Source organism: Myotis brandtii, unplaced genomic scaffold, assembly GCF_000412655.1.
Source record: "Myotis brandtii unplaced genomic scaffold, ASM41265v1 scaffold436, whole genome shotgun sequence".
In the NCBI taxonomy this organism is placed as follows: domain Eukaryota; kingdom Metazoa; phylum Chordata; class Mammalia; order Chiroptera; family Vespertilionidae; genus Myotis; species Myotis brandtii.
The window spans coordinates 2,915,276-2,932,085 of record NW_005366679.1 but is presented as its reverse complement, the minus strand read 5'-3'; the positions used below and the strand labels follow the sequence as shown (position 1 = coordinate 2,932,085).

The 16,810-nt window shown below is 36.3% G+C and overlaps 1 protein-coding gene across 1 annotated transcript in view; it reads right to left on the bottom strand.

Moving 5' to 3' along the window:
* GMPS (guanine monophosphate synthase) overlaps positions 1 to 16,810 on the bottom strand; it is a 51,368-nt gene that overhangs the window by 22,651 nt on the left and 11,907 nt on the right. Inside the window, exons 3-7 of the mRNA XM_005874424.2 lie at positions 14,614 to 14,728; positions 6,940 to 7,037; positions 5,616 to 5,719; positions 1,738 to 1,931; positions 1,320 to 1,485 (exon numbers count right to left, since the gene is read on the bottom strand). Coding sequence (XP_005874486.1) covers positions 1,320 to 1,485; positions 1,738 to 1,931; positions 5,616 to 5,719; positions 6,940 to 7,037; positions 14,614 to 14,728 — 677 coding nt within the window. The remainder of the gene's footprint in view (positions 1 to 1,319; positions 1,486 to 1,737; positions 1,932 to 5,615; positions 5,720 to 6,939; positions 7,038 to 14,613; positions 14,729 to 16,810) is intronic.

Sequence of the window (16,810 nt, the reverse complement as noted above, 5' to 3'; positions counted from 1 at the left end):
TCTCTCTCTCTCTCTCTCTCTCTCTCTCTCTCTCTCTCCCTTCCTCTCTGAAATCAATAAAAAATAACGAGGAAAAAAAAAAACCAACCAGGAGGGTTAATACATAAAAAAAGAAATAGAATTGACAAATTAAGTATTTAAAAAGATCACAAGGCAAACATGAAATGAACTATAAAAAACATATGTATAGGCATATCTCGCTTTGTGCTTCACTTTATTGCTTCTCCCAGATGTTGCTTTGTTTTTTATAAATTGAAAGCAAGACCCACCACTAGCAATATACCTTACTCAACTTTTTCTTAGCCTAATCCCAAAATCCCCACAGCTACTCAACCACCACCAACAAAGGGCAAGCTAGAGAAAAGAGTGTTAACTTAATTAACTATAAGTTATTAAAATTTCTTACTTTGTAAATTTCATAAAAATATATGACCATCTGAAGATAATACTAGGGTCCCTCCCAGGATTTTGGAAAAGGTTTGACTTGTAAAGGGTCATGAAGTTTAAACTTTATTAGCTTAGAGATAATCTGCTTTATCCATCTGCTTTCCACCTTCCAACATTTTGTTGAAACCATTAGCCCCATATTCCCTTCTCTGTTCTTTGTCCTTGTGGCATTACACTTGTTTTATACCCATACTGTCATTTTAGTGAAGCTTTGAAAGGAGAAATAGACTCATCTTCACAACATGTTTAATTACAAGTCTTCATTTTATATTCAATCTTTGGGCAATGATTTCAAATAACTCAGTAATGTATATGGTTTGCATCATTAAACTACTGACATGACTTCACTATAACTAGTGATTGCATCTTGTTGGTTTTGTTTTTTTTTAAAGAAAAGATTTCCACAAATGTAAATGCAGTTATGGCCTAAGAAGTTGATTAGTGGCCTTTAAAAAAAAGTGACTGTAGACTTTTCAGTCCTCTTCTTCATATAAGCCTTACTGTTTGTAAAATAATCTGTACAGACATACCTTTATAGGAAGGCTTGGGTAATCTCATGCATAAATAATATTATGGATGGGAAAAGATAACTTAAAAAAAGAAACAGAATGAGTAGAAGAAAATGATAGCTGGAAAATGGTAGGTTTTTTATCTATATATAACATTAGGAGTAAGCAAAAGTTTTAAAATTTATACTGGAATCCCTCCTGAACTAGAAATAATTATAAAAATAAAAATAAATATTTTCAACCCTGAGATTACTGGGAAAACTGAACTTTAAGGTTAAGACAATGTGCTTACTTAAACCACAGGCTAGATTTGATTAAACAAGTTCTGACATGCAAATTAACTTTTCTGGGAGTCATCAATACCTTTGACCTGAATTCCAAGTTTTTTGAGGGCCTCTTCTACAGACTGGCTTTCTCGTTTTCTCATAAAGCCATTATCAATGTGCACAGCAATGATTTGATCTTGGTTCAAAGCACGATTCAGCAAAGCTGTACAAACTGTTGAGTCTACTCCACCACTGAGTAAAACCTATAGGGTGAAATGTAAAAGATCAAATTGATTAAAATAAACAAAAAGGAAATAAAAACTATCAGCTTAAATCGTTACCTAAGACACTGTTACCAAAGGAATGTATGGTAACTGAAAAAGCACTCTGAAACAGTGCAACTCCCAAAGCGTATGAACCCAGTCAGCACTGAAGGGCTATAATGTTGAGGAAGCCAGGTCTGAGCTCCAATATTATTACATAAATTCGTAGACTTTCGGATGTAAGTTGCTTACCAAAACTTTTGATGTGCCTACTTTCTCTTTGATCTCTCGAATGCACTCCAGTTCTCTGTTCTGCACAGTGAAGGTCCCACTGCACCCAGCTATATCAAAGAGGAAGTTCTTCAGTACTGCTTTCCCATTTTCTGTAAGGCCAACTTCAGGGTGGAACTGTACTCCATATAATTTTTTAGATTCATTTGCTATACCTTTACAGAAAAAATAATCACAAATTAAATTTTTTTCATACTGAAAAGACTCAACTAGTATTCACAATAATTCTTAATAATTTCTTCCCCAATAAATGTGAAAATTGGTATGAGTTAGGTGGATTTTTAGCAACAGGAAAAAATAATAAAAATTCTATCATCATGACCTTTCTTTATAAAAGTTTTTCCTTATGCAGCAATTAGTGAACTATGTGATAATAAAATAAGTCCTACAGAGATTATTTCACAGTAACCTCACTTTTCCACCTAGATTACTTCAATTGTCTTGATTACTAAATGCAATAACTCAATTTTGGTTCTTGGACCCACATGGCTTTCATCTAGAATGTGCAGGTACCAATTTTCTCTCTGAGAAGAACCTCATATTTTAGACCAGATAGAATACTTCGAGTGTACCATTAATCACAAATAAAACTTCACTAACTGGACTAATGTGCTTCTGACAATTCTGACTAACTTACTAGGCAGCAGATGTTAGACTAGATATTTCACATGTGCATGTATTACCCATTTATGGCTCTGAGATATCAAGAAACTTGCCTGAACTCACAGCTAGTTACGTAGTTAAAAACAGGCCTGGAGGACTCCCAAATTCATACTCATTCTACTATACCAAAGTACCTCACACTTTCTTTACTTGGCTTCGAAGACACCACTTACTCTATTCACTTAATTATTTCATTGTCTGCTCCTTCTGAATCTTTTGTTAGTTCCTCTTCATCTTATCCCTCTCCATACATGCAAGTTGCCCACTACTCAGCCTTAAATCTCTTCTCTGTACATTCTGAGTGATCTCACTCTCATGACCTTAAATTCTACCCAAACCCTTGTTGGTACACTCCCAAATTTGTACCTCCAGCCCAGTTCTCTCCTCTCCAGTCCAGACTCATATATACAACTGTCTACTCATACCTTCATTTCAATTTTTAATAAGGCATCTTTAATTAAATATGCAAACCCAAACTTATGCAATCTTCCCCATCAGGTAAACAGAAACGCCATCCTTGGGCTGCTCAGGCCGAAAAATTTGGGAATTAAACTTGACCCTACCCTCATTTCCCCACTCCACATGCAAGCCCAAAAAGTATATCCTCTCCCTTCAAAACATGTCAGAATCCAGTCTAACTTCCGTTTCCAATCTGGAATGTAAAAAGCTGGAAGATGCCACTAAGTCCTAACAAGAAGTAAAAAGCTGACTACTGCCCTTAGAGAGACTGACAGTGAATACAGAGAATGACAATTTAACATAGCAGAAACCCATGGGTGCAAACTGCTGATATGGGAAACCTGAACACAACTGATGAATTGCTAGAGGCTCAGCAAGAACAAATCTGAGAGACAAAAACTCCAGAAGAACCCAGTCATCGGGGGACCCCACAATTTTGTGAATTTTATGGCCAGCAGGATTTGGTAAATTTTTCCTAGAAAGGGCCAGAGTAAGTATGTTTAGCCTTTGTAGGCCCTACTGTCACTAAAGCAACTAAAAGCATTAATAAACAATACCTTAAGTAATGGATGCTGCTATGTTCCAATAAAACTTTAGTTATGAACACTGATATCTGAATTTCATTTAATTTTCACATTATAAAATATAATTCTCTTAAAAAAATTTTTCCAACCATTTGAAAACATAAAAACCATTCATAGCTTTCAGGTTATAAAAAACGGGCAGTGAGCCCGATTTGGCAGGAGGCTGTAGTTTGCTGATTCCTTGACTACAGGACAAAGTCCAAGTTCCTTATATTAAACAAAGAGTTGTCATTAAATGGCCACTGTCTCATTAATTTTACTTCTCATCTCCCTTTCATTCTCTACTCCAGCCATTCAAGCTAGCGTGATTACCAAAATAAACCATGTTCTCACCCCAGGTCTATGCAAAAAACCTGAAAGTATCAACAACAAAAAACACTCCTGAATAATAAATGATTAGAGCAGGACTGTAGGATACAGGTTCATACCAAAAATTCATTGCTTTCTTATACACCAGCAATGAAGAAGTAGAATTTGAAATTTAAAACACAATATAATTAACTCACCCACAAAAATGAAATACTTAGGTATATTAGTTAGGTATAATCTAACAAAATATGTACAAGATCTCTATGAGAACCCAATTACTCCCTACCGCTTCCATCTCTACTACACTGTTCCTTACACCATTCTCTCCTTTCCCGATTACTACCATAGATTTCTACTGAGCCTCCCTGCTTCCACATTTGACTTTGTCTCTTTTCTTCTCATTATAGCCACAATAATCCTGAAATTAGATCACATATCTCCTTAACCCCACCTCACTATGAGTAAAGCAAATGGTTTCATAATGGCCTCAAAGGTCCTGTGTTCTGGTCCCCATAACCTCTCTGCCTCAACTGCTAACACTCTCCCCCATGTTTACTCCACTCCAACCAGTCTCCTTGCTGTTCCTCAAACATGGTCCTATCCCAGAAGCTTTGTACTGCTCTTTCCTTTCTCCCCAAAAATCCAGAAGGGTTTGTACTTCCTTCCTTCATGTCCAATATCATCTTACAGAAATACCTTCCCTGAAGATCTAATAAAACCCTAATCACACATGTTCTGCAACACTGCTTTCTTTACCTACTTTTTCCATGCACTTCATAAACACTGACAACCGACATAGTCTGTATCATCTGTCCCTCCCCTCCACTAGAAAGTAAACAAATATTTTGTCCATTTTGTTCATTACTGTATCTTGGCACCTAGAACTGTGCATGGTTCATAGCAGATACTCAAATATTGTTGAATGAATAAAAACACATAAGCCACCTACCACTGCTGATCTTTTATATGAAATAAAAACATGTCACTATGAAAACCATTCTTGATCATTCTTATGCTAATATATTAGCCTGTTAAGTAACTGAGGGCAGTTTACTTAATTCATTTTAGCCATGACAAATCTTTTTTTTCAACTTATCATTTGGATATGGCATTTCAAACAAAAAAGAATTTTATTAATTAACCCACTTTTTTCTTTTTTTCCAGAATTACTAATTTATTTACATTACAGTTATCAAGTAAGCAAGTGATTACAAACAGCCAGAAAAGCAATTCCTCTTCTTCTTCTTCAAAAAAAACAGAACAAAAATGGTTTCAGAGTATGGGTTGACAAACTTTCTACAGAGAGCTAGATAGTAAAAATTTTAGGAATACACATGTACAGTCTCTTTTATTGTAACCCTTTAATAATGTAAAAATAATTCTTAGTTCCATATACAAAAACAGGCCTACTTGCTGGATTTGACCCAGAGGTCAGTTTGCCTGATTCAGAGAAAACCTGTTTTGCAGCCATCCAAGATACATGCCTATGCATACCTAAGAAAGGCATTTTAAAAGGCAATTATAAACATAGCACCCTAGAAAAATGGACAGTTCTCAAATTTTTCCCGAGCTATAAAAGTATAGCTGCTGTTTTATATCTGAAAAACTTGTTAGGATAAACATTTTTAAAAGTATTTCAGAGCAAACCAGTGACTTCTAGATAAACCTTCCAATACTATATTCCCTTCACAAATTAATGATTAATCCTATGACATTTAAGTTATCTTTTAAAAATAAGAAAAAATCAAAAACAGTATCTCATAAGAAACATTTTAGATTCCTCAGATAAATTTTTTAAAATCTGCAAAATTTTATAATTTTCACCTGCCACGATGTTCCCAGAACGTGCCACAACCTTGAATCCATCAGCTACTTTGTCTACACTATCTCCATGAGTAAGCAAAACAATTTCTTCCTTCTGAAGGCCCCTAAACACACAAAAAGTAAAATATAACACATAAATGTGTTAATTAAAGACATGATTAATGGGTTCTTTTACTTTGTTTTTTTTCCCAGCTTTATTGAGATATAATTAACCTAAACATCGTGCAAGTTTAAGGTGCACAACATAATTATATATACAGTGAAATAACCACAGTAAGGTTAGTTAACACATCCATCACTTCACAGTTACCATTTTTTGTGTGTGTGGTGAGAACATTTAAGATCTACTCCTTAGCAACTTTCACTTATACAATACAGTGTTATAACTATAGTCACCATTGCTGTACATTAGATCTCCAGAATTCACTCATCTTGTAACTGAGAGTTTGTTCTTTTACTTTAGAAATTCTAGTTTAATCAGGAAAATAACAATAAGCACGTAACAGTGCAACACTGCTGGAATTTAAATTTTTTCTATCCATTATTTTAAAAAGCCAATAAAAGAATATTAAATCTAGGTCAAAAATTGGCTTTACCCCAAACGTGGGAAAAAAAACAAAAAAGAAAGCAAGTGACTAACACTTAAATTTTCTGGTCTTTCAGAAAACTGAATGAAAACTCAGCAGTTTATTTGCTTTTTTTTAGTAAAGCAGAGATAAACAATTCTAGGAAGCTAGTGAACAGCTCATTCACTAATTTTAAAGTGATACACCAAATATATTATCATGTAGCAATAAAATCAGTTAATAAATTCACTGTATTAAAAAGACAGCATACCAGGTACAGTTATGCTCAATGCAGATAAAGTTAGGAGGGAGACAAAGCACATATTAAGAAATGAGTCCAACAAATGGGTGGCTTGCTAAGTAACAATAAGAATGTGGTGGGGAAAGGTATATAACTGCATTTGGTAGACGCAGGACAGTTTACAACGGTATCCATCTGCCACATCTGGCATACATGTTTAGAATCACACTCTACATCAAAGAGCGAAAAGGGAAAACTACAAATGTTGGAATCACAATATGCAATCCCAAATAGGTGTCCAAGACTGCAAAGGTGCTTTTAAATTACATAATAAGTGCTTTCCTTATTCCTAGTGAACATTACCACCTCCTCTGCTGTCACTCAACTGGAAGACAGATACTATGACAATTACACCTTTGGCCAATACTGAATTACAGTCTCCAATTTTGAAGCATAACAATCACAACTTTAAATTAATCTACTCCTATTCTCATTCATCTAAAAATATCTGTCATACCTGAATAATGAGCATGTGTTATCCATGGTAATACTGAAGACTCCATCTTCTCTAACATTTTTTTTGTGCACAGTACCTCCAAATACTTTATTCATCATCTGTTCAAAGATAAAATAAATTAATGTTAATATAAATCAAAAGAAAATTAGCTATTTTCTTAATTACCCTAATTTCATAATTATATTCCTTGTTTTCAGAATATATTATGTCTGTGACCAAAAAATAAAAGAAGTTTGATAAATGTAGATACCTTGGCATTATTATATAATTATACAGTTAATTAAGAGACATAGTTATAAAACAAAACTAGATTAAAAATCTGACCTGAGGTTAATGTCTGTTCAATACCAGCAGATTTCCCATTTAGTGTACTTTAATTAATTCATCTGTTAAAAATAAGTTTCTCTAATACTTTCATCTGAGTTCAATTTAAAAAGTAATATGAGCTTAGAAAAGGCTATAGTAAACAACAGATTTGTGGTATTAAAATTAGATATGTCTAAATTCCTCCAACCTGTTTAATCTGTGGCCCTAAAGGTACAGTCTGAAAGCTTGCAGAAGACTGTGCTATGGAGATGGGATAAGCAAAAAAATCTGGTCTTTCAATTAAACTCATTTGTTCAAACCCCATATACCTACAGACTTTTATTCCAAATGGCCTCTTCATCCTGCCCTTCCTTGTGTCAATCAATCTTACTTACATTTACAAATGCCCAAACTCCCAACACCAAATAAATACAAACAAGATTTTTACAAACATTAAATTTGCATTGATATAATCATTACAATTCATCTTGATATGTCTGCTCCAAACAAGTGTCATAAGATATCTGCCATAATAATGCATGATGCCAGTTGACCCAGACTCCATCAGAAAAGCAGGCAAATGCTACCTAAATGCTCATTCTAATAGTGCAGTGGCATATTCTTCAAAACCATCACCAAATGCTGCCCTCTATATTCTCCTCTTATGCATTCACAATAAGCCTTCCTGCAATGAAAGTTTGGGTTAAGCCTATTAGGAAAGAAACTTGCTAAACCTTGCTTAACCCTTTGTACGCCATAAGCATCTATAGACGCAAGCTGGATGGTTTGTTTTGGACGCATGACAGTTAACTGGTTAAACCCAACACAGGTATAATTCATTTTTATTGCGCTCACCACTTTATTGATCTACACAGATTTTGCCTTTTTTTTTTAAACAAATTGAAGGCAAGAACTTCCACCAGCAAAAAGATTACAACTCGCTTTATTGCGGTGGCAAGAGGCTACAGTTTGCTGACTCCTTCACTATAGGACAAAGTACAAGTCCCTTATATTGAACAAAGACTTGTCATTAAATGCCCACTGTCTAATTTCACCTCTTATCTTCCCCTTCATTCTCTACTCCAGCCATTCACACTGCATGATTACCAAAAGAGAACATGTTTTCACGTCTTTAGGTCTCTTCATAGTCCCAAGAGACTAACAAAGTATGTGGCTCAGAGCAGTCACTCAAATTTGCTGAGTGAAATCTGCTTCTATATACTCAAAGAACCTTTTGTCAATGAACCTCAAATTCGCAGTTCTTATACAAGACAGCCGAACAATCAAGGTAACCAAAGCTGTTGGAATTCTATACAATTTTAAAGTCCATAAAGTTCCAAATTAAAGGCTTTTTATAAAGCCAATGGCTTGCAGTAAAGTGTAAAGCTGTATCACCTGTTCAGTGGCTTTCATACTTAAAGTGCAAGAAGTTGAACAAACAGCTAAGTGTGTGTTTGTGGGAGATGGGGATAATTTTATGTGTAATAAAGATAATTTACTATCTTATTAAATTTTTGCTTTAATATTCTATTTTAACTTAAAGAAATGGTTTTCAGGGTGGATTCCTGAAAATCCCAAAGTCCTAAATGCCTCAAAGAAATCCCTGTAGTACTCCAGGTCTACCACCCCCATTAGATCAACCCCTATTTTATCTATATTATAGGCCAAGAGCTTTACAATATTAGGTTTGGGAGGAAAACAGAGAAATTCTGTAAATAAAAACAATTTGACAAAACCTTGTGGAAGTGTGTAAAAAATCAAGTGCTTGTAATAAAGATGTTTCTTAGAACTCTAAAAAAACAATTAAAAACCCAAATGAAATTATAAAGAATGAAAAATCACACAATCTAGAAACTATCTGCAATAAAGTCACAATCTGTAAAATTGTCTGCAATATACATAATTGGTGAAAATTTAGTATTCAACATATACAAATGAATTTTTAAAAAACAATTTAATAGAATATGGGCAAAAATCATGTTTTACAGTAAAGCAGACACAACGGCAAATAAGCATACAAATTTTATAATAATAAGGAAAATGAACAATAAGACTACAATGTGATCCTATTTAGTGCCTCCTCAGATAGAAAAATAAAGACAACAAAAAAATCTGACCATGTCAAGGATTGGCAGGGATATGGAGCACAAGAATTTTTATATACTACTGAGGAAACGCAAATGGGGAAGAAGGGAGTGTGTTGAAGTGGGGGAGTTGGTGGGAGAGAGTGGGAATATCATTACTTAGTGAAGCTGAGACTCAGCATTTCAACTTATGGTTACCCTAGAGCAGCGGTTCTCAACCTGTGGGTTGCGACCCCTTTGGGGGTCAAACGACCCTTTCACAGGGGTCGCCTAAGACCATCGGAAAACACATATTGAATATATAATTACATATTGTTTTTGTGATTAATCACTATGCTTTAATTATGTTCAATTTAAAACAATGAAAATACATCCTGCATATCAGATATTTACATTACGATTCATAACAGTAGCAAAATTACAGTTATGAAGTAGCAACGAAAATAATTTTATGGTTGGGGGTCACCACAACATGAGGAACTGTATTAAAGGGTCTCGGCATTAGGAAGGTTGGGAACCACTGCCCTAGAGAAAAGTTTGTGTATGTACAACGTAGAAGAAAAGTACAAAAATATTTATGGCAGTACTGCCTGTAATAGCAAAAACTGGAAAAAGACCAGTAATACTAACAGTGGAATATATAATTAATCTGTGATATATTAAAACAATAAATTCAATAGTGAAAATAAATAACATACAATTAAAATGTATTAACACGGATGAATCTCAAAACCAAAGTTGAAAATAATACATGCAGTATGATTTCAATTATATAAAGGTCAGTAGGCAAATATATTATTTCACAATATAAACCTATGTGAAATAAAGTGTTACTCCTGGTGGGAGAAGAGAAGAATGTAGAGAGAGAAAAGTATAAAGGAAGTTTCAAAAGTTCTACTAATACTCTATGTATAATGCTAACTGGGGATAAATTAGTAATAAAGATAAAAGGAGAAGGAAGCAAAGAATTTTTTTCTCCTAAAGATTTTTTTTCTTCTAAAGAAAAGCAATTAATAGGACGCAATTAGAAAGGCTCATACAAGAGTATAATGGAGAAATATGGTACAGAAATATGTAAATTACTAAAGTTTCAGGATGCCAAAGGGGTACACAAAGGTAAACATTCAAGTGAGACCTTTGGTGCTAAAACTGCCCAACTAAGTCCTTAAGAAGTGGCAAGTCTATTCCATTATTCTACTCTGAAAGCTGATGATATAAAGGCAAACGTTTTTATGCATTTAACATAAGTAGGCCTGGCCCTGGCTACCATAACATCCCTATTGAATGACAGCAAAATGTGGCCTTATATTTATATGGAGAGCTGACATAATGGAGAAATAGCCTCTACCATTTAAATTAAGGAAGCATTTTCCAGACCAATTTTACTATAAGTGGGTGAAAAAAAAAAATCCTGTGAGACTCTTCTTTACAAGATGTTAAAATGCCTCTCAGTATACCAAAACCCTTTTAACTTAATTATTAAGTTGTGCTATATAATTAATATTGACTACTCTGGCAAAGGAGATCAATAAATTATATCCTGGGGCAAAGGTATATTTTTAAAGTCAGCCAATTTCCAATGTTCAACGCAATGGGATGCAGGCTCTTCTAAAAACATATATTCTATTGAATATTAAGTGGGAAAACCTAAAAATAAGTTATTATCCAAGTCAAATTCATAACACCATTTGGCTTTTCAGAAAACATTAACAGGGGAAAACGAGCCTTTTACTATGCAGTGCTTATTTGCCTATAGAAGAAAATATCTATTGTAGAGTTTTAACTTTGTACTTGACATATTTTTAGTGATCAGTATTTCTTCTAAATCAAAGTGGATAACCATAACAAACAATTAGCAAGAAATGAAGTCTGGCAAAGCTGTCTTCTAGACCAGTGATTTTTAATATCCTGCTCTTGTATCAAAAATAGAAATAATAAAATATTCACATTTTTATATGAACACTAGAGGCCCAGTGCACGGATTTGTGCACCGGTGGGGTCCTCAGCCTGGCCTGCGCCTCTCGCAATCCAGGACCCCAAGGGGATGTCAGACTGCTGGTTTCAGCCGGATCCCTGGCTTGCAGGGATGGGGCGAAACCAGCAGTCCAACGCTGCCTGCCTCTCTTGCCTGCCATTCCCGCTCATCCCGGCCCTGCTGCACCTGCCGCGGGCTCGTGCCCAGTCAGTCCCAATCGAGGGAGGCTCACACCGCCAGTGGCTCTTACCAGCTATGAGCCTTGCATCTGGCATCCGTTGGTCAGCTGAGTGGCGCTCCCACTGTGGGAGTACACTGACCACCAGGGGATAGCTCCTGCATTGAGTGCCTGTCCTCTGGTGGTCAGTGCACATCATAGTAACCAGTTGTTCGGACACTTAGGTTTTTATATATTCATAGATTAACTTATTGATTTATTTTAAAAAATATTTTTTAAAATATATTTTATTTTTTTACAGCAGAGAAGAAGGGAGAGGGATAGAGAGTTAGAAACATCGATGAGAGAGAAACATCGATTAGCTGCCTCCTGCACGCCCCGCACTGGGGATGTGCCCGCAACCAAGGTACATGCCCTTTACCAGAATCGAACCCGGGACCCAACGCTCTATCCACTGAGCCAAACCGGTTAGGGCACTTAATGTTCTCTTAAAGTCACTGTAAAACCTATGTTGACCTATACTGGACTACATGTCTGGGACCCTTCAGTCCGCAGGCCGCTCTATCCACTGAGCAAAACCAGTTAGGGCTAGATAGATTGATTTATATTTCTTTCCTTCACTGAAACTCCAGAGTCAGTTAGAAGAAAATATATTGGTCTGTTCACTTTCTACCTTTTAAACAGTTTCCCCGGTACAATATTCATATTAAAGCACAACAGTTTCAATCAGACTGGTTTTGCCCACTTACAAAAATTTAAATTATGCTCAATACAAGGACTTAAAACAACTCAGCCATTGGGAAAAATGATACATCTTTATCAAGTCATTTATGCAAGAAATTAAAAATTAACAGATAATTCTCAATAATCAATTAGGGAGCACCAGGTTATGAGGAAATTAAAAAGCTGATTTTTAATTAACACCAATTCCATTTTGGTCAATTAGGATCTCACAATTACATTAATTCCACTTGTATTCTGACCCTATCCTCCCTTCCACTTTAGTATGTGCTAAGCCAGAAGTTGGTCAAAAGGGAAAGAGGTCAAGATAATTCACAAACCAGTTAATCCAGTCACTATATTTACTTGGCTATTCTTATCATGGCAGAAAATTCTGCATTAAAAAGAAAAGTACATTGCTTCTGACACTAGCTAGAAAAGGCGAAATACTATAACATGTCAGTTACTAATAATGTATTACTCAGGGAATACTTTCCCATCTAATTCAATTTTCAGATTATCTGGTTAAATAAAATGCATTTTTAAAATTATCTTAACTGGAAAGTCATTTTGCTTATCACCAGGGATAACTTTTCTTAAATGTATTTATTTATATTCCCACCTTCTCAGTAAATAGATCATATTGAAGAAATCATCTATATATATAAACCCTAATATGCAAATAGACTGAACAGCAGAACAACCGAACAACCGGTGGCTATGACATTCACTGACCGCCAGGGGGCGCATGCGGAACATGGCAGACGACGGCAGCAGAGCACGGAACATGGTGGGTGTCAGCTGCGGCGGGATGGGGGAGCAGGTGAGCGGGGGCGCCAGACCAAGGCGGGGCTCCGGTCACTGTCACCTGGGCAAGCCTCTGGTGGTTACTGAAAATTCTTTGCTCCTGTGTGCCATGGTCCCGCCCAGCACTCGTACCTGCTGCAGGCGCCAGCCCCACTTGCACTTGCAGCTGGCGCCGGAGCCACTGCTTGCACCCGCTGCCGGTGCCAGGCGCCAGCCCCACTTGCCACTGAGGGCTTCTCCACCTCCCCCTGCTCCTGAGGGGCGAGAGGCAGCAGCCGCTGCTCGCTCCCGCTGCTGGCACGGGCCCCAATCACTCCACGCCATCAGCAGGTGCAAGTGGGGCCGGTGCCATCAGTGCATGGGAGCGGCGGTGGTGGGAGCAGGGCTGCCAGCAGACAGGGGACTGGGGGCCGTGGCAGTAGGGGCCGGGCGGGGGCATGGAGGATGGGCCGAGACCCATCCCTATGCTCACCACAGCCTCGCGGCCCACAGTTCCTTTCAAGGTGCACGAATTCGTGCACTGGGCCCCTAGTTCTTTGAAAAGTGAGAATGTAACATGTTATAGGCTCAGTATTATCTATCATCTCATTCAATAATCACATTCTACTTACCTGTTAAACTTATACTACTTAAAAATAAAGTAAGCAAAAAATACATTAAATGAGCCAAAATATATTTCTAAACATTTCACTCATAGGAGAATAGCTTATCTCAACATCTCAATTAGTCCCTATTTATTCTTGCTTTTGTACAGCCCCAAAGTACAAATAATTATTAATATTACAGTGACCATCATAACCAAATGACCAAAATTAACATTACCAGTCAAGGCACAAATCAACATTGTATGTCTCCTAATGATATGCTCTGGGAAGACCACAGCATCTCTTCTGTGGTACTCCTGCCAAAAATATATGACCTGAACCTAACAATGAAGAAACATCAAACAAACCAAAACTGAGGGATAGTGTAAAAAGTAACTTAAAAATAAAACCTATCTAGGTCATGAAAGAGAAGGAAAGACAAATGGGTCCAAACTAAAGGAGTCAAAGAATCATGACAACTTAAATACAACACATGGTTGGAATGGATCCAGGATTTACAAGGGACATTAATAAGAAAAACAGTGAAATGTGAATCAAGTCTGTGGATTAGATTCTAACACTGAATCAATGTTAACTTCTGATTTTGATAGTTGTACTGTGGCTATGTAGGGCAAAGTTCTAGTACTTAGGAAATACAAAGAAAGGATATCATGTCTGCAACTTACTCTCAAATGATTAAAAATGTCAACGGAACTAAGCAAAAGTATACAGGAGCTCTGTGTACTATTTCTGCTACTTTTATGTAAATTTGAATGTCAAACTTGTTTTTATTTTAATGACAGTATTGTTATGCAGTAATAGAGCTACTTTTCTAAAAAGATTCCCACTCAGGTCCATTCTGCCTTACCAGTGTAACAACTCACAAATAGATATAATATGCACAAATTATCTCATACAACTAAATATCCTAAATAGTCTAAAGACAGAAAATACTAATAGAGTGGGATTCACAAACAGAATAAAATTAAGTCAGCTCTTAAGGCAAATTTACAGATGTACCTGCATGCCATAGCAAATTCCAAGAACAGGCTTGCCAATAGTGAATATTGCTGGATCAAACCAGGGAGCATCTTCTGCATACACAGAATTAGGTCCTCCAGAGATGATAATAGCACTGTGGATTTAAGCGAGAGAGTCAGTGAAGAATCTCTAACTGCTAACTTTTATACAAAGTCTACAGATTCAGCGAGTTTATGTTTTTGGTACATTGTAGATATCTAGATTCTATCACAACTAATTAATATCCTCCCAAAGAGCTTAATTATACTTACTCTACTTTACTGCAATGTGTGGAAGCCTCAAGTCAACATTTATTTGTTAATAAGCACAACTTCCAAATATATAAATACCAATGTTTCTATCTATTAAGGTGGCATAAATTTGTTTTGATTGTTTTCCTCATTAATGGGAGAAGTAAATGAGAATTCTAAAAGATGGAGAACATACACTGAGTGGCCAGATTATTATGACCGGCCAGATTATTATGACCACCCCATCAGTACAATGAAGAATTAGTTATGCAAATAATAATAATAAAACCTTGAGAGTATTTGCTTAGGAAGTTTTCAATATTCAGTATTTTTGGAAGTGTCAATGAAGTACTGATGGAGTGGTCATAATAATCTGGTTGGTAATAATCTGGCCACTCAGTGTATATGTCCTCTGGGAGGCAAGGAGTAAAGCAGGTCACAAAAGGACAACTAAAGGTATTATGAAGGCTCTGGATGACTCAGAGCAACATATTCTACAACAAAGAATGGCAGAATGTGAAGAATTACCTAACTTGGCCTCTTCAAAACCTGTCCAATATTCCCAACAATTTTACTTGAGACCCAGGAAAAGGAGCTAACATCACTTTAGCCCCATATGCCCTGCTCCCAGAACCGAGGTCAATATTATAACTTAACTACACTACAACTCACAGAGCATTCTATAGGTTAACTTGAGAATCAAAGTATTAGTATAAAGGAAGCTACAAACTGAGGCCCATGTTCCTCACCAGGCCACCGACACACCAAATTTGGCCTTCAGTATTCACTCAAAAAAATTTAGAACATTTTATTACTATTATGAATTTTACAAAAAAAATCAGATTTCTGGATCTTATTTAAGAAAAAGAAGGAAAAATCTGGCAAAACTAGGCCTTCACTCTCAGATGACTACAAATAATGAATCACAGAGTTGCACTATCATACTATCATACATATCATATATGCTGTCCCGTTTGCCACACATGCCCACTTACATACAACAGGCAAACTTAGGCCCTTTACTCAATTTAAGATATTCTCAGACTCATCTTAAGTCTGAATTTGCAGGAATCCTGATTTATCTATATTTCTAAAGAAAAATGCATTCCAAGATCTAACCAAAATCTACTTACAAATAAATCTGGATTACAATTTATAATTAGTGGCTGCCTGCCATCTAAAAGCATATAAACTAAAATGCTAGGCTTATGATATATCCAGAAGAATAATATGTCAAATTCATAAAAATTTCTCAGCAAGCTAGAGCATTTATTTAATTTTTTAAATATATTTTTATTGATTTCAGAGAGAAAAGGAGAGGGGAGAGAGAGATAGAGACATCAATGATGAGAGAAAATCATTGATTGGCTGCCTCCTGCATATCCCCTCTACTGGGGATCGAGCCCACAACCCCAGGCATGAGCTCTTGAAAAGAATCAAACACAGGACCCTTCAGTCCACAGGCTGACACACTATCCACTGAGCCAAACCAGCTAGCGCTATTTTTTTATTTATTAACTTTATTGTAGAGACAGTGGTTAGTAACATTATATAAGTTTCAGGTATACAATTCTATGATACATCACCTGCATATTGCATTGTATGCTTACCACGCAAAGTCTAGTTTCTCTCTGTCACCATAAATTTGACCCCTTTACCTTCTTCATCCTCCCCCTACACCAAGCATTTTAAAAAATATATAACAATAATTTAAGTGAACTCAAAAGCCCCACTTTTGGAACTTTGTATTAGTAATATGAATTATATATTGTTTGTTAGCCTATCTTCTTTATAAAGAAACTGAAGACAACCTGCTCATATGATAAATACTAGAGGCCCGGTGCACAAAAATTTGTGCACTGGGGGGGGGGGGGGGCCCCTCAGCCCGTCCTGTGCCCTCTCGCAGTCTGGGACCCCTCAGGAGATAATGACCTGCTGGCTTAGGC